This window comes from Mus musculus, chromosome 9, assembly GCF_000001635.26.
Source record: "Mus musculus strain C57BL/6J chromosome 9, GRCm38.p6 C57BL/6J".
Taxonomy (NCBI): domain Eukaryota; kingdom Metazoa; phylum Chordata; class Mammalia; order Rodentia; family Muridae; genus Mus; species Mus musculus.
This window is the reverse complement of record NC_000075.6, coordinates 89,575,918-89,598,250: the sequence shown is the minus strand read 5'-3', so window position 1 is coordinate 89,598,250 and position 22,333 is coordinate 89,575,918. Positions and strand designations below refer to the sequence as shown.

The following is a 22,333-nucleotide window of genomic DNA, read 5'->3' as shown; positions in this document are numbered from 1 at the left end:
CCACATCCTCAGTGGGGATAGTTGCAGTTCTGATGCTTGAAATGTTAATGAGTCAGTGGCATGAGATGCTGCACATCTGGCACAAGGCAGAGTGGCAGATATACAGTCAGCCCAGTGGCTATGACCAAGGCTATCCTCATGAGAATGTCTGCCACCCTTGGCTTTGTGCATGATCTGGCTTTGAGAAGCTCTGCAAAGACTGGGAAACGGGATGTAAGCAGAATAAAGAAAACCAGTGGAGCCTCTTAGAAGCTCCTGAGCCTTGACAGGTTAGAAAATAAGAATTAAATCTATCTTGTATGACTTACCCAAATCTGTGTCTCTTTGCAAAGCCTTGATAGCCGAGGTTTACCCATTGTTTCTGAGCTGGTGGATGAGGTGCACTGAGATGTGGGTTTCTAGCCCAAATCCAGGGATGTGATAGGCACACTCACAGCTACCACATTTGCTCATCATGTGTCCACGTGTCCTATGGCCTCCGCTACATTTGTTTTTTCCCTCTTTGTATTACAGAATGCTTTGCTCCCTTTCTCGCATGCCCAGAGCTCTAACATTGGACAAATCTTTATGGATTCATTGTTTTTGAGCCAGAATTAAAACATAAACAAGTCATTCCCTTGCCTAGGAAGAACTCAAAGTCCAGTGAGAGAGATGGTCTGGCAGACAAACAGTTACAGGTCAGCATGGCAAGTTCTGGCCAAAGGGTGTCTGTACACAGTCCTATTAGATCACAGAGAAACACCATCCCATTTATGACGGAGCACTTGCTAGAGGATCGTTTATATGGAAACCCGGTGGCCTCAAGGTGGAAATAGAAAAGATCAGAGACACTGCTCTTAGAGGTTCCCCGAGAATAGAGAGGACTGTGATAAGTCTCAAGGCCTGAGGGCATGATTGACATCAAGCCCTTTCAGACACTCCTACCTCCACACTGCTTCTCCTTTATCTTAAGTGTTGTACAGATACAGATCCACTGAGAGGGCCACGTGTCACCTGAGAGTCACTAGACACTCCCTGCCTGGAATGTCCAGCTTAGTGCTCCCTCCAGGGCAGGCTTTCAGTAGTGCTTTTGGGTAATGCTATGCAGAGTGACCCATGTCTTTTACTCACTGAGTATAGGAAAAAAAAATGGGACAGAGAAGAAAGGAGTCAACATGCAGGAGCCAAGCAAAGACTCCAAAAGCAGCTTATTAGGTTTACAACCTAAGTGTAATTAGCTCTGTGTCCTGGGACAAATAATGGAGCCTTTTCTTCTGAGCTCCATTGGTCAACTGCATAAGCAGGGTCAATTCAGGTAAGGATGGTATAAGGGACAGGTTATAAAGAACTTACTTTTGTTGTGGAAACATGTGATTTTTATTGGTATTATCAAGATCAGAAGCTCTCTTTAGAGAATCCCCAAGCAGGCAGACGTTGCATGTGTTCCTAAGTAAATTCGTGTTGCTTCATGGCTGTCTGCTGGCATCTCATTGATTAAAAAGCTGGCTAACTACTCAAATGCACTGTGAGACCTGATGGTATCTCTGTGGCTTTTCTGGATATCTTTGTGCTCTTCCGCAGGCAGACAGGCAGTATGACATCCCCCCACAGCACAGATTGCCCAAGCAGCCCAAAGATGGCTTCCTGGTGGAGCAGGTGTTCAGCCCTCATCCTTACCCCACCTCCCTCAAGGGCCACATGAAGAGCAACCCCCTGTATACAGACATGCGGCTGACTGAACTAGCTGAGGTGAAGCGGGGCCAGCCTTCTTGGACCATAGAGGAATATGCTCGGAACTCCGGTGACAAAGGCAAGCTGACAGCTCTGGACCTGCAGGTGAGCCTCTCTGTTCCTGGGTGGGAGGAGCCCAGTCATGGGCAATGGATGATGTCAGTCTGGCCTCTCTCTCTCAACCTTTAAACTCCCTGGGTCCCTATGGTGGATTTCTAAACTTTAATAAACAAGAGAGCAGAGAGGTCTTTTTTTTTTCCGTTGTAGTTGCTATTTTAAACAAGGGGGTTTATACCTTGCCTGTTTGTAAGCATTTAACAATGACGGTCCTTGCTTTTTGTGTTTGTTGGCCATCTGATTTGCTAATGATGCTATGAAAACCAAGTGCAAATTCTAATCTTTGCTCCAAAGACCTGAGCCAAACTGTTTAATGAAACACAAGCTGATTTCTCCTTCCATATGTAGCACGTGGGATAAGCATGTTTATGGGAGCCAAGCTATGGATTATGTTTCCATACGGAGCCACCCCAGGTAAGAGCCACTCCTGGAAGGTCTGTGAATGCCATATGGCTAGAGGGCATGCTTTCTTGTTCACCCACCACAGGACTGGGTTTTGGCTGCACTTTTTATTTTGGTGGGCAGCTCTAGGTGGTTCCACTCACAGCACGTCTGTTTCCACATCACCGTAAGGGAATCATCATGGTCTCCTGTGGATTTCACTGTGTGGATAGCAAGGCCATAGCACCAAGAGAATGAGTTCTCTCTAGACAGCCTAAGCATTTGAAGTATGGTTGCTGACAGCTGTCTGTAGGCTCGCTGTGACCAGGCTCTTGGGTCATGGCCTTGCTCCATACAAAGAGGGTATGGGAGGTACAGCATGCAGCAGAGAAAAGGCACCGGATTCGAACAGCATCAAGGCCTAATCCAAAGCTTCTAAAGAACACTGTGTCACCTACTTTAGCTTTGGTCCTTTCACTTGTGAAGTGGGGATTAACTATTGACATTAATAGCATCGTTTTGAGAACTGAATGTAATCTATATAAAGGACCTGGCACTGGGTAGATATTGAGAGACATGGCACTCAGGAGTTGGTAGTGGATGCTAAAGTCAGTCAATGTACTCAGTACTGTCACATCTATCTCTCAGTTTCAGACACATTTGTCTGTGAGGCAGGCACTACTATGACCACCTCTAATTTACCAAGCAGGGACCAATGGAAGCAGGAAGCTCAGTGAATTGGTCCAGGTTAAAGAGGTCTAAGTCTATACTGGACCATAGGATAATAGATCTCCTCCCCTCCCCTCCCCACTTCTCCCCTCCCCTCCCCTCCCCTCCCCTCCCCACCCCACCTCTCCCCTCCCCTCCTCTCCCTTCCTCTCTGTAGTTATATCCCCTTTGCTATTGCTAGGAGTTCAACAGAACTTCATCTCAGACAAAAGGCTTTCAATCATACTTGCATATCTGGGCTCCTGAATGGTAGCAATTTAAGGGAGCTCTGGCCCATTCCTGGGTAAGAGGTCTGTGGCAGCAGCTGAAACATTTTAAGCTTCCCCTCCCCCAGCGTGCCCTATGTATATAATCTCTCCGTGCGTACCACATGCCATTTATCTCCTGGGGCTGCTGTTTCTCCTGTCATCTTCCTGATGACAAGCAGGCTAGACCATGTCTTGAGTCTCCCACAAACAGACCTCTGTGCAACTTTGCTATATGTGGCAACCCTTGAATCAGTGTCTTGAGTTATCACAACCTCCAGTTAGAAAACATTCAGAATTAGAAACAGGTTTCAATAAACAATATTTCACACTGCTCTGAAGGTGACTTTGAAAACAGATTTTGAAAGGTTAGGCAGAGAAAGAGAGAGAGAGAGAGAGAGACAGAGACAGAGAGAAGGGATTTTGTATTTACAAACACACAATTTGGGTAAGTTGGTGTTTTTAAGTATAGCGATAAAATTAGAAAGAATAAAATAAAACTAGACATTAGGGTCACAGGGCTTTAGGTGACTGCTTCGCAATGGAAGGGCAGAGATGCCAGGTACATGTTGTGAGGTGCAGAGCACCCATCGCCTGGTGATGTGCTGGTAAGCAAGGCAGAGCAGACATGGAACAACGTCAGAGAGCGAGGCTCCAGCTTGTTTGTTTGCATTGCTTTGTAGAGATTCAAGTGCTGGTCCAGGTTAGCTTTGGAACAGCTTTCTCAGGTCCATGTTTGTCCTTCTGTAAATCCATTGGTGATATCCATGGATCAAGTAGGCACTGGTGTAGCCCTGGCTCTCATCATTTGGCAGGCCTAACTAACAACCGAGTATGCACTCGGGTGCTGTCCCTGGGAGCCTGGGGATGACCTCTCTGTGCTGTGGCGCCATTACTGCTTGAGGTTATTGGAAAAAAATAATTAAAAATAGCTTATTTCACGGGCAGACTCTTAACCTCTAACAAAATGTAGACAGCTATGAAAAGGGGCTGATTCCCTTCTACCCATGATATGGGGAGAATGAAGCACAGGATCTGTTGTTCCCTGTGTGCACTGCATCCTTCCTGGGCCAAGTTGTGGAAAACTGGGGGAAAGAGCAGCTTGTTTGGCCATAGCAGCCAGAGTTTGCCTTTGAGGTTGTAAGGCAGGGAAGGCTCTATCTAACCTTCCACCTAAACCTCATCTTCCTGGGCACACCACTCATGTGTCAGGTCAGTATTCCAACAAGACAAGGCCACCTTGGAGCTTCCTTCTTGAGTGTTTCATCATTTGGCAGATCTAATTAACAACTGAGTATGTGTGTGCTGTCCCTGGGAGTCTGGGGATTACCTCTCTGTGGTGTGGTGCCGGTTGCAGCTTGGGGTTTTCTGTCAGGGAAACTGAGAGGGGAAAATGAAGGGTTTTCATGTCAGGGAGAGCAAACAGGACCTAACTGAGTTCATAAGGGACAGAGCTCTCAATCCCTCCCTCTCCCTCTTTCCCTCTCCCCGTCTCCCTCCCCTCCCCCTCCATTTCTCTCTGTCTGTCTCTCTCCCTCTCTCTTGTGTGTGTGTGTACCTATGCATGCACATATATATGTAAATCTATGTTTGCATATGTGTGTGTTTGGGTGCATGTGTATCAAGGGGCTATGACACAAACACACAACACAAAGTCTAAGCAGTGGAACTTAGTCACTGCAGAGCTCTTTAGGTCAGTTTCCAGGAGAGGCTTCTTCATGCAGGTAGTGGACACCAGGTCTTAGGAGTTTCTTACAAGAACATTTATGGGCTTTCCCTACAATGAAAACATTCTGTATTCATTTGGGGTATTGTGGGCGGCTTGCACTGGCTTCTGCCCCTCCATCTAGCTTGCAGAATTTATTAACAGTGATGAAGTCAGTCCTTGTAAAGTCTATCCTCTTTCCACTATACAGTGTCATCCAGTTTGCCCAGCCTACTCACAGTAGCACCAGAGTGGCTCCAGATGATCTGTAAATGAATGGGCCTGACCCCTCTGATAACCTTGTTTTTGTGCATCAAATTTAGCATTTCATACAGTTTTTTTTTTACATATCACTAAATGTTATCCCCATTTGATTTACTTAAGTGATTTAAAACTAGAAAACCCACTTAGAGTTGGAGGCCAGCTAGAACTGGCATGCAATCCATAGTCTATGGGCTCCCTCTCTCCCCAGATATAGGATGGTTATCAACAGGAGGGAGATGACATCTTGAGGCTGAATGGCAGTGGGTTGTCAGCCCCCTACAGTACACAGATGGCATGCCCAAAGGGATGATGGGAAGCTGGTAAAGAGGACCATTCACTGTAAACGTGAGCAGGTTGAGGGCCAGCAATAGCCACTGTGATACCCAGACACTAGCACTGAAGGGAGAGAAGAGCTGTTGCTTTTCTTGGGTCTGAAGGGCCAAGGGCAGGGAGCTGCTTCTGAAACGCACTATGACACACAGCTCTGCAAGTTAGACTCTGGCAGGAGTCCAGCTGTTGGCAGGTGCTACCCAGAAGGAAGAACTCTGGGAGAACCATCAGTCCAACCTTCTCTCCTCTTGTTTCCCTTGACTGAGCCCACTCTGCAGCTCCAAGAGGCACAGAGCAAGATGCAGAAGAAAGTAGCTCCCAGGGCAGGTGGGGAATGATGCGCTAGCACCCCTACTCCACTAAGTGTGGCAAGCCTGGGGTGGTTTGCTTTGTTTTTTAATTCTGTGTGTGTAACGTTAATGTGCTCGTGTTTGTAAAACTCAAGCAATTCAAGAACCTTTCTCACAAATGGTTGATCTGTGATTTAGAAGTTTAGGTGTCCTCGCTTGGGACTGTAATGTGCTGTTGCTTTCTTGTATGTGACACATTATTAAATGCTTGACATAAACCAAGAGCACAGCTTTGCTTCATAGAAATAGATTATAGCCATCACCGTGCAGTAGGGTTCATGGGCAATGTAGGTTAAATATGATACTTCTTCTGCAGACAATACATTTATCCTGGCTAGGCATTTGTTGTAGAAGCTGGCTTTGGGGGAAGTGCCACCTACTACAGGGTGGGGACCGTCTGCTATGAGTCTGTAGTCCTTGACTTTGAACAGTGTTCTAACTTGCTCTTGCAAATGCTTGAAATGGAAATATTTTCCATTTTGATTAAACTGGAGGTGCCTTTGATTTTCAGTAAAAGCTCTGAGAAATGAACTGACTGAAAATGACAAGACAGTCTTGATTTGAACAGATCTGTTCTTAGAGACTTCTGGTAGAAAATATTTTTCAGTGAATTTTTTTCTTTTTTTTCTTTTCTTCTTCTTCTTCTTCTTCTTCTTCTTCTTCTTCTTCTTCTTCTTCTTCTTCTTCTTCTTCTTCTTCTTCTTCTTCTTCTTCTTCTTCCTCTCTCTCTCTCTCTCTCTCTCTCTCTCTCTCTCTCTCTCTCTGTCTCTCTGTCTCTCTCTCTCTCTCTGCTTCCCTTACAGTGGAGGCAAATCACTCTAGGTTACCCTTGAGACTGAGTCTTGTTTGTCTCAGCCATTTTGCATACTTATGTAGAGATGACCCCTAGGCTCCCCTGTGTTGAAGCTGTTGCATCAGTTTTAGTGAGGGAGGAGCCAGTGCAGGCTTTGGTGTATGGAATGGGTCCCAGGCAGCCGATTGCTGGCACAGGCCTGATGGGGAAGCATCTTACCATGATGAGGACTATTTTTAAGTGCTCCAGGAGTGACAATCATCAGGATGTCTTAGACCTGGTTTCAAGTATTAACCATACTTCTAACACCTTCTCTTTGCTTTTAGACCCAAGAATCTTTAAACCCAAACAACTTAGAGTACTGGATGGAAGATATTTATACTCCAGGCTATGATTCATTACTAAAACGGAAAGAAGCTGAATTCAGACGAGCCAAGGTTTGCAAGATCGCTGCTCTTATCACTGCTGCTGCATGCACGGTCATTCTTGTCATTGTTGTGCCAATCTGCACGATGAAGTCCTGAACCTGTGGACTCAGCATTACATGCAGCTCCTGACTCCCAAAGTCTTTCTCTGTAATTTCAAAAGCTGGCCCCACTGTGGCTACAGTCTGCTGGAATAGAGACAAAATCCTGGATGCGTTTCTACAGTGCCGAAGGTCATCTCCAGAGAGTATATACTCTGGAAAGACATCTGCCTAGCTGTTAAGCTTTGACATAGCTACACTCTGAATATATTTCCAAAAGTACACTATCCTTTTCCACATAAGGAATGCCATGGATTGTCAGTAAATAAAAGTTGGATTCTTTCATTTGGATGGTGATTCGTGGTGGGCATTAAGTTATACAGAACAGATCCAATACCTGCTCTTTGAAGGAGCTGACTGACGTTGACACAATGATTAAAAAAAAAAAGAGAAAGAGCAAAAGCAAAGGGGTGCGATCTCTTTCCTTAACATGCTACGTTTGTTGCTGGCGATGTGACTGGATGTGTGTCCACAAGAACGTGGCTTCTCCTCGGACTTTTATTAAGGGCTACTGACTTCCATCTTGCCCTTCTGTCATTGTCTGTAGAACATCTGAATTGTTGCAGCTCCTGAAAGCAGCTTTCTGAATTTCTTTGGCCCAGGCAAGAGGGAGCTGTACTTCCAGGCCAAGCATGATGATACAGTATCCTTTTTGTAGAGTGGGTCAAGACACTCAGGATAGGGAATCTGCTTGTTGTCCCCAAAATGATGTGGGGAAGCTTGCCTTGCCGGTTGGGGTATGCTCAACATCTGAAGCTCACAGCCACCCTAAAGGATCTCTGGTTATAGCTCTGGCATGTGGCTCCGTTCCTTGATTTTCTAACTCTTGGTGGTCCCTGATGCTCTATTCTGAAGAGTTTGGAACTTGTCCTTGTGCCTTGAAGAGCAGAGACAATGGTGACAATTTAGCATTCTAACTATAAACCATGGTTTCCGCCCACCACTGGTACCAACCATTTATGTGGCTTTAAAAAAGATTTTGAATGCTTATTCAATAGATAAAGGTACCAAGGTCTTTTCAATTACAACATTTACTCCAGTTTTAAATATTTGTCAGCAGTGCAAAAAAAAAGCATCTATTTAATCATTTATCTATCTATATGTCTAAATATCTGAGTTTCATTTTTTTTTTGTCTTTACTAAGTAAATATCGAGAGCAAGATTTTTTCAAGTGTACAAGAAGCTGTTGTAATTTTATTATAGCTTGATCTCTGTTCCCACCTGATTGGTGCTTTGACAATAATTGGGTAGAAAGACTCCTTCTCAACATCTGTGTCTAATGTCTTACTACAGGTTAAATAAAAAATGGTTGTCAGAAACTAGCAACCTTTAATCTATTTAATAACAAATTGGAGTGTACACACATTTTGCTAGTAAGAATAATCACTTTGGGAAGTATGCATAATTTATGCAAGTGGAATCTGAGAAGCCTTTTGATTTCTAAAGCAATAGGAGTCCAGCATCCATCCTAAATATTTCCAAATAATGCCGAGCTTGCTGTACTAGACCCTGTTGTCACTAGTTAAGAACTGTCAGTGCATTTTATAATGCTAACAGATGAGGGATGAGTTCTCTCACCTGTAGGGGGCCTTTGTTCTTAGAGGTCTTCGTGGTATCTATTTCTATTGATATGTTTACTTATGGTCTTCAATTAGGTGACTGAAACTTAAGCCTTAGAATGGAGGACTTGTCATTGAAAATGAATGCATACATACATACACACATATACATGCATGCATTCAAACATACATACATACATACATGTCTGTTGTCAGAAGTTTAGTCTTTTGGTGCTCTATTTTAGATTGGGCACTTCAAATAAGGTTGTTTATTCATTCCAAAAAAGATATTAGGTTACATCCTTTGGAGTCCCTGATCGACCCCAACCCTCTTGTAAGCAATGACTCTATACCACACTGTGGCGTAACCATTCTGCCCACACCACAGATTAAACTATCAAAGTATCAGAAAGAGCAGTTTTCAACTTCTTGCTCTGTGGCTTGCTCAACATCTGAGATGTACTCTTCTTGGATAATAAGTCTTGTCAAATCCCAACCTGACTCCTTCCTTTGACAGGTGGGATTATGGAGGCCAGATGAAACTGCTGATAAAATGAAGCTAATCACAGTCCATTCATTGTCACTGCCCTAGGGAAAAAATCTATTTCTAATGGGCCCTATGTGGATCATATGACTGTAAGCCTAATTCAAGAATAGAAGTGAACGGATTCTGTAGAACTTTCTAATATCCTTTTCATTTCTGGGGAAGTAGTCAAAGAAATCCAATCTTGCTCTAAGTCCAACTCAGTGTTGTCCCATACTGAAAGCACGATCCAGACCATAAAGGTCAAAGTAAGACTGGAGGTTTTCTCTGGAAAGTGGCGTCTTCAAGCAGGTAGCACCAAGTCTAGTGCTGATGAACCACACCTTTGCTGTGCTTATGAGGTCATGGAAACCTGGTCTCAGGATCCATAAAAGATGATGTTTATAGTTAAGATATTTTTCCTTTTGACACCAACCTGATTTTCTTATATCCTCGACACCCCCTAGTTCCCCTAACCCCTCAAGACTCATAATCAAGCAAGACAAAGTTTACTTGACAAAAAAGTATACAACCCTCAATATAATAAGTTTCCCTCAGCTCCTGTTGCAATGCAGCAGCCCCAAGGTAAAGGTGACTGACTGGCCTTCTGTCTTTATAAAATGTACATGTTTCACACCCAAATTTAAAGTCACTGCATGTTACAAATTCACTCCATTTTTGTTGGCTTGCCTGCCTTCCTTCCTTCCTTCCTTCCTTCCTTCCTTCCTTCCTTCCTTCCTTCCTTCCTCCCTCCCTTCCTCCCTCCCTCCCTCCCTCCCTCCCTCCCCCCTCTCTTTTCTTTCTTTCTTTCTTCTTTTGTATTTAAATAACTAATCAGGTGACTTTACCATTGAAGGGATTATTTTTTCAGATGTATCTAGCCAATGATGAAATTCAGAATCATTTCATCTTCTTTACTGATCTGAAATTGTTTTGAACACAGCCTTGCAGAAAAGCAATTGCCAATCAAAAGAACTTTTCCGCTCTCTGCTATCAGGCACTTTATTCCAGTACTCCCTTGTTTAAACTATTGACACAAAGAAGCCAATCACACATCATCTGCTGCCAGCTAATCATAAATTGTTTTTTTATTTTAGGGCATGCATCCATGTGAATAATAACTGCAAGGATAGCTTAATAGATATGATAAAACAATCAATATTCTGAATACCTGTACTATTGTTGCCATTGTCTTAATTCCTTGTCAGACACAGGCAGTGTGCATTTTGTGAACAGTGACATCTTATCTGTTTGTTTATATTTTTGCACTAAGCCCCTCTGCTAATGGTCAAATAGTATGAGAATTTTTGAATGTTGGAAATCAACATGTTTCCTATTATTACTATAGCCAAACCTACAAGAATATTGTGGTCAATTGTGTGAATACCAAATCATTATATACTATATATTGTACTACAGAAATTTGTATTTTAAGGGAAAGATTTGAGTAACTCTTGGTATAACTGAAGAGTATGAGATATTTATTAAGTAACCGTGAGAAATGCAGCAACTTTCCTTATTTATGCCTTATGAACAATAGAGTGTGAAATGTAAGGCAAAGTTTTATGTGAAGACCCTAAAGGGGGGGGTTTCTATGAAGGCAGGGATTGTGTCTTTCTGTTTGTTCTGTACAGCTCTCAGCACACTCTTGGTGCTTGATAAATGTTATATAATACCAATAACTAAGCACATTTTTAGATCTTTTTTCAAATGGCTCGTGTAAAATTTGGTTAATGTTGGTTTGAAGCTATCATGTAAAATCTGCCTCTCCAAATATAATCAAAATAAATGGAAATATGCAGCAACTTGCATTGAGACTTTATTTTATCCATAAACTATATGGTTCCAGTTTACAACCATGTTATAAACTGACTGTCTTGATTTTGTTTCTCAAATTGGATGACTCTGAAGTAAAAATCAAAATATGTGAGCAGCCTTGTCCCCCTCCTACTTCACCCCTACTAAAACCTTACTGAAAATCATCATCAGTCACTCAGTATGATATAAGCAAAGAATATCTCCACTAGCAGCTTCCTGTTGTTTCAGAAACTGATGAATATATCATTTATCTCTTCATTCTACTATTGAATGGATATTCAGGCTCAACCTACAAGAGTACTGCAGTTAATTGGAATTGACCCACAGTTCCAGTCAATATGTGCTGAGAGATGAATATTGGTGCTTGTGGGAGAAAGGGCTTGGGGTTATGAATATTCTTGATGTACCTTTTTTTGTAATATGACTTCTGAGTCATGAGAGATGCTTAAATGCTAGGTTAAGTGCTGACAACTTCTTACATACAGTTCTGAAATATGCCATTATTGGGTTATATATGGAGGCTCAATTGCTACATTCTTTCTAACAGGGTGTAGAGTCTCTTTCATTCCAATGGGTATTCAGTGGCCCGTCACTGTTTTTGTTATTTTGTCTTTTTTTTTTTTTTTTTTTCAGAGCTGAGGACTGAACCCAGGGCCTTGTGCTTGCTAGGCAAGCCCCCTACACTGAGCTAAATCCACCCCCGCCCAGTCATTAATTTTAACCAAGCTGGCTCAGCGGGTAAAACACTTGTTGAACTGTTCATGGTAGCGAGCATCTGTAACCAGTCCCACTCTTATAGTGAAATGGGAGATGGAGACAGGTGAACCCCTGAAAACTCACAGGCCAGCCAGTCTGGTGTATGGCACAGTGCTAAATAACAGAGATCCTGCCTCATACAAGGTAACTGACATCTGAGGTTCTCTGCTGACCTCTACATGTGCACTGTGCCATGCATGTACTTGGACACACACAGACCCATGCACATAGTAAAATAAAATATCATTACCATGATGAATAATGGAATTTGCTGTTTTGTATCTATTAGCACAATGGATATCCTATCTTGTGAAGTATTCCTTTAGATAGTTTTAAATGATATAAAAATCTAAAATAATTTTTGTGATAGCACACAAAGCAGTAGGTTTGACTATGACACATTCATGCTGGTGTACCACCATAGAGTGTTCCTATTATTACTTTCTCATTGTCCTCTTCTGCGTGCTTTGCCCCACTCTGGCTGCTTCCCATATGGCCAACTAGTCCCCTTTTCTATTTTCATGTCACATGTATGCTATTGGGTCCTATTTTCCCCCTTTCATAAGGTGATCTACTCCTTTCATGGTCACCTTCTAATACACGTGCATGTATAATTTTAAATCAAGAAACTACATATGAGAGAAAATGCAATATTATTCTGAGTGTAGCTTCACTCACTTAACATAATAATCTCCAGTGTATCCATTTTTTTTTTTGCAAAAAGAAACTTAAAAGAACTATATTAAATAAAAGTAGAGAGAATGTGTACCCTCATCTTTTTCCAGAGTTTAAGCAAGGTGCTCTCAGTATTTCACCATTTTATATAATATTGGCTGTAGGCTTGTGATATATAACATTTATTGTTATGTTGAGGTATTCCTTCTATTCTTAGTTTATTCAGGGTTTTTAGTTGTGAAAGGGTGTTAAAGTTCATCAAAAGCCTTTTGTACTTCTATTGAGATGATCACATGATTTCTATTCTTTTTTTTTATTAGGTATTTTCCTCATTTACATTTCCAATGCTATCCCAAAAGTCCCCCATACCCACCTCCCTCCACTCCCCTACCCACCCACTCCCCCTTCTTGGCTCTGGCGCTCCCCTGTACTGGGGCATATAAAGTTTGCATGTCCAATGGGCCTCTCTTTGCAGTGATGGCCGACTAGGCCATCTTTTGATGCATATGCAGCTAGAGACGGTTTCTATTCTTAAGTCTACTGAAGTATTTCACTTATTGGTCTGTGCATGCTGAATCAAATTGCATCTATGGAGTGAAGCCACCTTGGTCATAGTGTTTGATCTTCTTGGTGCATTCTGGTTTTACTTTTTCTGCCTTTAGTTCTTAAAGAATTTCACACACCCCCTCCCCCCAATTCTTCCCAGAACCACCCTCATCTCCCAACTCACACAACTCCCAATTTTGTGTCTTTTTTAAAAATAAAAGCCCATAAATTTAAATTTGTGCTTCACTACCCATGTATTCTTGAACATGTAGCTTTCCACTGGAATAAGGTTAATATAACAAGAACCACTCCCTTAAGGAAAAGCGTCTGTTCCTCTCGCAGCGGCCACAAGCACTTTATCTGGGGTGGCATTTCATGACTAACTTCCCCCTCTGTGCTGGGATTTTGTCTGGCTTGAACTTATGTAGGTCTGTGAATGCTGTTACGATGGCTGTGAGTTCATGCGCGTGACTGGAAAGCAGTTTCCCTTTAGTCATCCACCATATCCACGTCTAGCTTTAAAATCTTTCTGTCCTTCCTCTGTAATGATCTCTGAGCTTTAGGTGGGGGGTGGGGGGGAGGGGGAGAGGGAAGAGGAGCAAGAGGAGGAGCAGGAGGAGGAGGAAGAGGGGAGTGATGTAGATGTGTTAAAGGCTGCTAAGCATCACACAATCTCTTATTCTCTCTATCTTGCCCAGTTGTGGGTGGGTCTCTGTGGTAATCTCCATTTAGAAACAAAAATGAGTAGAAGCAAAAGGAAGCGTCTACTGGAAAGCCAAAGTGGTGAGATACACTAATCTATGGGTAAACAATAAGTCCTTGGGAGGAAATTTAATGACACCGTGAGGTTTCTGTGTTGAGTTTTCATTTGGATGACAGATGAGGGTAGGATAGGAAAATCACCAGTGTTATTGCATAAGACATGATTTTTTTATGTGCATTAATGTTTTTTTTATGAAACTGGGAGTCCCAGTATATATATCTTATTTATTATTTATTATAAATGTGAATAATTGTTATATCATTAATAAATTGATTTATTTATTAATATGTAATGGTCTCTTTACCTCTTCCAATGAGCTTTTCTTTGAAATCTACCTTATCAGAGATCAAAAAGCTATACCAGCTTGTATTTGATTTCCACTCACCAGTGTTTTCAGTGGACATCTTCATTAGTGAGGTATGGTTCTTGGAGACAATACATAGTTAGATTGATTTTTTTTTAAAATCCAGTTAGCTAGTCTGGATCTTTCTCTTGGTGAGTTGAGTCCATTTACATTTAAAGTTATTATTGAGAGATGTTTACTAATTTTTCTGATATTTTTGGTTGTCTCTCTATAAGTATTATGGATTTGATGCTTAACTATGTCAGACAAGATGGATTTCCTTCCACTTCTTTGCTTATTTATTTCTGGCATGAAATTTATCATTTTCTGTGTTCTTTTGATTGAATATTTTCTTTTTTCCCCCTCCACTGTGAATGATACTATGTACCTTCTGTAGTGCTTACGTGGTGGTCACGAGCTTCCTTAATTTGTATTCTTCTTAACATGTTCTTATTCCTTTATCAATTTCAAAGGGCGGGTCTTCTGAACATAGCAGTCTTGGTTGGCAATTCTTTATTTTCAGGACTTGAAATATCCCGTTCATGTTTTTCTGACTGTTGAGAAATTTTCGGTTGCACTGATGTCTCTGTCTTTGTAAGTGAGTTGCTGTTTTTTCCCTTATGTCTCTTAATATTTTTTCCTGTGTGTTTTTCACATCTTGACAAATACATGTCATGGAGCAGTTTGGCTCTGCTCAAGTCTGTGGTTTAAAATGCCTCTTGTGCGTAGATAGCTATTTCTGAGTCTGGATTTGGGAAGAACTTAAAACAATTATTTTTCTTCCTCTTTCTCTTCTTTTTCATCTTCCCTCTCTTCTTTCTCTTCTTTCTCCTGCTCCTCTTCTTTTTCCTCTTCTGTCCTCTTCTTGTCTTTTTGGGGATAGGGTCTTATGTAGCAGATGCTGTTTTTAAAATGCTATGTAGTCTGACAATGTCCTTGAATTTCTGATCCTCTGGCTTTCAAATCCAAAACAGCACAACCATGCTAGATCTGGGGATCTAGTCCTGAGCTTCAGTCATGCTAGGTAAGCCTGTAACTACCTCAGCTAGATTCTCATCGCTACATTTGGAAACTTTTATGGTATAATTCATTGAATAGATTCTCCATTTTTGATGTGTTTATCTCAGCTTCTTCTACCCATGGATTCTTAGGGTTATTTTCTCCACTGTATCCCAAAGACAGTAAATGTTATGCTAGTTCATTTTTCCTATTATTGATGTTTGAGCATAATATTTCACCAAATGAATTCATCATCCCTGAAGTTCTTCCTTCTGCTTGGCTGAGCCTTGTTAGGGATGCTTCCAACGTTTTAAAAATTGATTCATTCAGTTTTTCATTTCCAACATTTCTAATTTTTAAAATCTGAATTTCCTGGCTGGATTTTTTCCCATTTATGTTGCTAACTTTTTCATTCATGTCTCCATTTTCTCCTCCATTTTACTGACCCCCTCTGGGGTCTAGATTGATTTCATTTGCTTCTTTCTATCTATTTTAGGTCGTTTACCATCTTTTAAATCTTCTGCCTTTTTCTTGTTCTGCTTCACTGTATTTGTGGACTCGTAGTTAAGGAATTATGGCATTTTGAAAGCCACATTGCCTTGCTTTTCCTGCCTTCTTGTGTTTGTCGTGTTACAATGTGTTCATCTGTTGGTTTATTCATCTTCTCTTTTTTGGAGGAGTAATGCTCGTATTCAGCAGGATACTTTTGAAGTCTCTGTACTGATCAGTGATGAGAGAATTGGCTGCTCTTGGAAGTATCTTCTGTTGTGTTTCTTCAGATTATGGAGCTGTATGACTGAAGCTGCTTGTGGCTGTCAGAGACATCCATCTTTCCTCTGTTCTTTTCATGTAGCCAGTCACATCCTCTTCCTCTCTCTGCAGTAGTGATGATGATGGTGGTGGTGATGAGATGATGATGATGGTGATGATCCTCTCCTCCACTAGCTCACATGAAGACAGTTTCTGGTTCTCTTTTTACCGAGAACTTTTCCTTTATGTTTAGAGCCACCCAGTTCCTTGTTGAGTTGTATGCCATTCTTCTTGATTTATAGGAATTTATTCTGTATCATGTCCACTTATTCCTTTATAGATATACATAAGAATATTATTTTCCACTCAGTTAACTATATTTTTCAACTGTCTTGTTGATACATTTTTATAAATAGAAGGTCTTAGTATTAATATAAAAATTTATAATTTCTTTCTCATTGACAATTGGATTTTGGTCAATACTCTGGAGTATTTTGGTATATACTCCAGAGTTTTGAAGATGCTGTAGGGCATTTTTTCCTAGTTATGTCTGTGTTCTTTTTTATATTCTTTTTTGTACCTGATATAAGATATAAGATTACAAATTGTTTCTTTGTTTTTTTTATTAACATTTTACTATCCATTAATCAGGGCCACTTATTAGAAATACCACCTATCCTCATTGATGTAAAGTTATTGATTATATGGTTTTCTGGACTTTTATCCTGCTCTATTGATTTACTCTTTACTTGTGTGAGTGCAGCTTCAACATAATTTTGTTATTCCTCAACTATGAACTAAGGTGAGTGACCCCTGACTTGGTCATCAGCCTCAGTCCCCATCTGTGAGATGACGTCTTGAGAGATGGTCATGAGGAAAGAGTGTGTCTAGCTCCTTTCTCCCTTCCAGAGTTCTCAAATGTAACTGGCTTCCCTGCTTGAGTCATTAAAGAAGAGTGATTACTTGAAGTACGAGTCACAACACACTGGAAGAAGTAATTAATACTTAGACATCTAAACAGAAATCTCTGAGACAAGCTTGGAAAAATGTTAGGGTACATATATAATGGCAGACAAAGAATACATTTCTGTTTTGCAATAAAACATTATTAAAAATAAAATAATAAAACTAATAAAATATTAATCCAGATGTACTGATCCAAAGTTCCCATCTAGTTGGGCTGCATCTGGCTTGACATTTTTCTAAGTGCTTTGAAAAAGTCAATTAAAAAATATGTAAGCTATCTTGTAGGAAAATAAATGTCGGCCCTCACTAAGAGACAAATCAATATGCAATATTCTCCTGAAAGGTATTTTAATCTATCACTAATTTAGCTTCCTCCATCCAAGTAGAAGCAAAAGTCAATACTTGGTTAATTTACTTTACATTATTGAATGTACTTTTTGGAAAAGCACATATCACTTTCTAGTTCTCTAGAATTCAGGCTTTGCGATTTCCCACTGGCTTTCTCGAACATGAACATGAATCATTGAGTTCTTGCTGAACTTGGATTTTATTTATATCTTCATTAGTCCCTGTGATGTCAAGGAACAGAACAAGCTATGTTGCACAGAAGATACGACACTTGGCTGGAGCAGTGGCACATGCTTATAACTCCACCATTTGGAGCACTGAGCAGGACAGCCAGTAGTTTGAGAATACTGCCCTATATAGTGAGTACCAAGCCAACCAGGATTGAGACCCCCCATCTCAATCCAAAACTAACCAAACCCAGAAGCAAAACCACATCAGAACAGCATTAACTATCCCCAAAACAATAAAGAAGAAAAGTACCATTGTAGTATTGGAAAATAAATTAGAACCTGAAAACAGGAAGACAGCCTGTGAATTTCTGGGCAGAAGCAGGCTCTGCATTCAGCCAGTGGAAGAATGTCCCTGATAAACAGTCTCTGTGACTCTCAACCTGGATTCCAGCTCATTGTGGCTTAATTAAAATTCCTAAAAGATTCATCAAGTCCCGCACATAAAAGTATTGTTAGAAGCGGCAGTGCAAGGGTGGTTATTACAAATACAGTTTTCTTTCATTTATCATGGAAAGCACTTAATAAGTTATGCCTATATGCCTGAATGGTCACCACACTAATAAAGAAGTTGACGTGGCATTTTCATGCTGGCGACTCAGAGTTATGTTCTACATTTTAAAGAGTCTTGTATAATTTCAAGAGTCCCAAGAAGGAGCTCATTTTCTGTCAACCATATTTGATCTACATGTATCCACAAACTCAATTAGCACTTGGTTGCTTTCTTATTACAGTCCTGCTTCACCACTAACAATGTCCATTGAACTGACCCCCCACTGTTGGACTTGCTCATTTATGCACTTCGCCAATTGATATTTATTGACCAAACAAACAGTATATTCAAAGACATGGCTTGTTGATGAATTGTTACCTGTGATGCCTCTAGATCCATCAGTCTTGTATATACCAGATGCTTAGTAAGGTTTCCTGAGTATATAGTGATGGAAGGAATGAAGTCTTTCCTCTGGCCTCTCATAAATTTAGTGCGAATGCATGTTCAGACAATTAATAGTGAAACTAAATAATTTCAGTCACCAATATGTACAACAAAAGGAAGGAAATGAAATGCTGTGTGAGAAATCAATTTGGAGATGCCAGGCAAAGCCTCCTGGAGGAGATGCTGTGTGAACAACTAAAGAACTAGTTACAGTGCAAAGGACCTATGAAGTCTGAGGGAAGCTCAGGGTAGCTTGAACTTGTGAAATAAAAGAGTATGGGGGCTCGATTTATATACTTCTTTTAGGCCATAGTAAGGAGGTAAAATGTCAATTTAAACGTGAATGGAAGATTAGACGTTTGCTAGCATGGATCAATATCATCCAGCACCATCCACATGTTGGTAGCAGATCAACGTGTCTTTAGTGTCAACTCTGGAGTTGCAGAAGCAAGGGCAAGAACAGAAACACTAGTCAGGAGCTGCTTGCAATAACCCAGGACCTGAGTGAGGCAGTGGATCTGAACATATATTTGTAAATACAGCCAACTGCCCTTACACATGAGGGAAGGGAAATAATTAAAAACATCAAGGATGTCTCTGGTGTTTGAGATTTAAAGAATAGGGCAAATACCGACTTCTTTATTAAAGAAGATACTAGAAGGAGCAGTATCTAGGATTTTAAGACATATCACATCTGATTTTTTTTCCTCCTTTGGTTTCTTTGTGATGGCTTTGTATATTTTGAATGTTTAAAATACATAATAATTCAGCATAGAGATTAGCATACCTACAACTTTAAATGCTTACTGTATTTCTGTATGGCAAGCACATTCAAAATTCTCCCTTGTATTTTGAGATACATTACTGTGAACTCTGTTTACACTATAAAACTGTCCTAAACTCTACACTTTGGTGAATTCAGTGCACTGTTCATACTGCATGCTGCCACGTATAAACCTGGTATTTGCCATTGAAATTCTGATCAGTATCATTTTCCTTGAAAACATTTGCCTGTCAGTCAGAATCATTCTATCTTACTCTCACACACAGTCACCAAATCTTAGTTGCTTACAACAGCAAAGGTGTATTGATGTCCCACCTGGCATGTTCTTTGTGGTCAGATGCAGTTTTATTTCATCTCGTCATCACAGAAACCAAGCTGAATGGGCAGCGTGTGTCTAGGAGATGCTGGCCTCATCTCAGGGGAGGAAAGATGGCAGAATTACATGCTGGTTCTTGGCGCACAGTCTATGTATTCACATCTCACGGCAAAGCCAAATCATAGAGCCAAGTCTGGTGTCTACAGTGTGGAAACAAATTCTCCATTCATGGAACACGTGAGAGAAATGAGCTTGGTAAGAAGGGAAGCAGTTTGCTTTGGGGAGAAAGGGAGGAGGGTATAGATGTGCTTGGCTCATATCTCTCACCCTAGAGCTACTGAAAAAGAAAATCTGTACAAGTAAACTTGGAGGCCCAGTAGTAATATGGGGTTAGGCAACTTTTTTCAGAACATATTTTTAATTTTTTTAACAAATCAGTCTATTAAACTATGAAGTCTGTGTCCTTATAATCTGCTTCTAGAAATGTCCTCACAGATGTATAGGGTATTGTGCTTTACCCAATCTCCCAGGTGTCTCTCAGATCTACTTAATCTGATAAAGGCTAAACCTTTGTGAATGTATCGGTGTGGCACTGTGAGCTATTTAGTACAACTATGTTTTATTCCCAAGACTGGCAAATGTCTACTCTTTTCCTCTTTTAAACAAATTTATAACTCTTCAGCATCACAGGGCCCCTAATTTGTGTTTGGATCAATGTGAAAATGCACAGAGAAGGGAGTCTTAACCAATTGTCACTGTTCAAATCAAGATTGTTTTCTGTCCACCATGACTTGTGCATTGTAGGAACTTAATGAGTACGGAGTCTCAGCAGTGCCAATTACACCAGCAGTTAGCCTTTCAACACTGAGCATACATCAGGAAATCTATTTCTTAATCCTTACAATTAGTCTAAGTAGAGTAACAGTAGCCTCACTGTTCAGTAGAGTAAACAGAGGCTCTAAGACATGTCTAAGATTATGTCACTATTATCTTACATCTTAGACCCATACCCCACCAAGCTTGAAAATTTGAGCCATAAGGCCAACAGACAAGAAGATAATTGCCACTGAGAAAAAAAAAAGTGTCCAAGAGAAGGGGATTACAGTGCATGATGGTAGGGAGACCATGAGAGGAAGTTGGAGTTGGCCCTGAAGCAAACAAAGGAAGAGAAATGGAACCTTGGTCAAGCAGCTTTATCAGGATTCCCAAGGAAAGGGATGGGTAAGGGAGCTTAGGAAGGTTTAGGATTGGCTAGTTCAAATGGATTTATAATGTGGTCTTTAAATGTAGGTAAGTATAGAATAGAGAAGAGTGTGAGAAACTGGTAAATGGGGTGGTTGGTGTTTGGGCTCTGTAGGAGTTGGTTTAACTTTCGACAAATATGCTTATAGACAAATTGCTTACTATATCTAAGAATTGACTAACTCTGGGATAATTATCAAGGCCCTAGGTACCAAAATATCAAACAAAAGAAAATGAGAAAAGTGCAATCCAGACAGTCCAGGGCAGTCTTAGTGGGGTATGAAACTCTCTGGAATAGCTGAGATGAATGGATAGCATTTGTAAAAAGCTACCAGGAAACAACCTAGTATTCACAGGAAGATGTGGAAGGGTTATAGTGCTTAGTATCAGACAAATTCTAAGTTGATTACTGCAATCTGCCATCTTCTGTTTAAATATGAGCAAGTCTTATCCTCTCTGGGTTTCTATAAATGGAAATAACCCAGATCTCATAAGATTTTGAGAGAATTAAATACCAAGTCATACAAAAAGCACCTAACTCTCAATTAATCAACTGATGTTGCTGCCTTTCTCTAATTTGAAGGGTTGGGATAGACCTAGGGGAGACTGGGAACCTAGTTGTGGGATCTGAGGGTCAAGTTAGAAGCCAATGACAGGAACTCCAGATAACATGATCCTTAAACTTCAAAGACAAGGGACTGACCCACCATATTTGAAAATATAAGTCCAGAGGGCACAAAATGTCAATTTACAGAGAAAGCAGAGAGCAGTATACTGAAAAATTAGTAGACAGTTACTGGGAGAACTTGAACTAGCCTTCCAGGAATCCAGCACCAGGGTCAGAGACTCCACAGGGAAAGGTTCTGTCCTTGAGAGCACAATATGAGGAACCCAATAAGAATGTAGAGAACTAGACCATAGAGCAAAACATCTTGTCTGGGGCACACTTACCAAGAGCAGGATGGGATACTGAGTTTGCTGAACCATTCACTTAGCTTTGCATCTGGTCATCCATTCATCTGCCTGTTCACTCATCCAATACAAGTGCTAAGTATTGTGACCAAAGAAAAACAATGGAATCAAAAGATTTATCTCCAGGAAGCTTCAAGTCAGCCATGGTAGAAAGATGCATAAGTAAATAATTTTAGCACAATGAGACATGAACACGGGCCATTGGGAGAAAAGAGTCTGTGACTCTAAAGGACCCAAAAAGCAACAAAGAAAAAATAATGTTGGCACTTATGTCTTGAAGGATGAACAAGAGTTTACCAAAAGGTCAAAATGAAAACACTGTCCCAAACTCAGTGCTATTTTCTTGGTAAGTCTTTATCACTAGCTTGTAGTAATAGAGCCTTTAAGAAATAGGACCTAGTGGGAGGAAGTTAGGTTAGCTAGGCACTGTTCATGGAGATGCTGGGCTGCTGATCTCTTCATCTCTCTTATCCTGGTCATGAGGTGAAGAGTTTTGGCAAGTATCCTGCCCCACACCCCTGCCATGTGCTCACTACAGCCCCAAACAGTAGCCAATCAATCACAGATGGAAACTATAACCTACATTAACCTTTCCTCATTTTTACAGTGATTATCTCAAGTTATTTGCTGTAGCTAAAGGAAACTGACTGAAGCAGAGA

At 40.8% G+C, this 22,333-nt stretch overlaps 1 protein-coding gene across 4 annotated transcripts in view; it reads left to right on the top strand.

Annotated features, from left to right (window-relative positions):
- Positions 1-11,043, top strand: part of Minar1 (membrane integral NOTCH2 associated receptor 1) — a 36,680-nt gene extending 25,637 nt beyond the window's left edge. For 2 of the 4 annotated variants that reach the window (XM_006510957.4, XM_017313265.1), the window contains exons 3-4: positions 1,561-1,815; positions 6,951-11,043. In XM_006510957.4, coding sequence (XP_006511020.1) covers positions 1,561-1,815; positions 6,951-7,148 — 453 coding nt within the window. In that variant the 3' untranslated portion in view covers positions 7,149-11,043. Of the gene's footprint in view, positions 1-1,560; positions 1,816-2,175; positions 2,242-6,950 lie in introns of all 4 variants that reach the window. The other 2 variants (XR_379408.2, NM_153509.2) reach the window with 2 other exon arrangements.
- Positions 11,044-22,333: the final 11,290 nt, after the last annotated feature.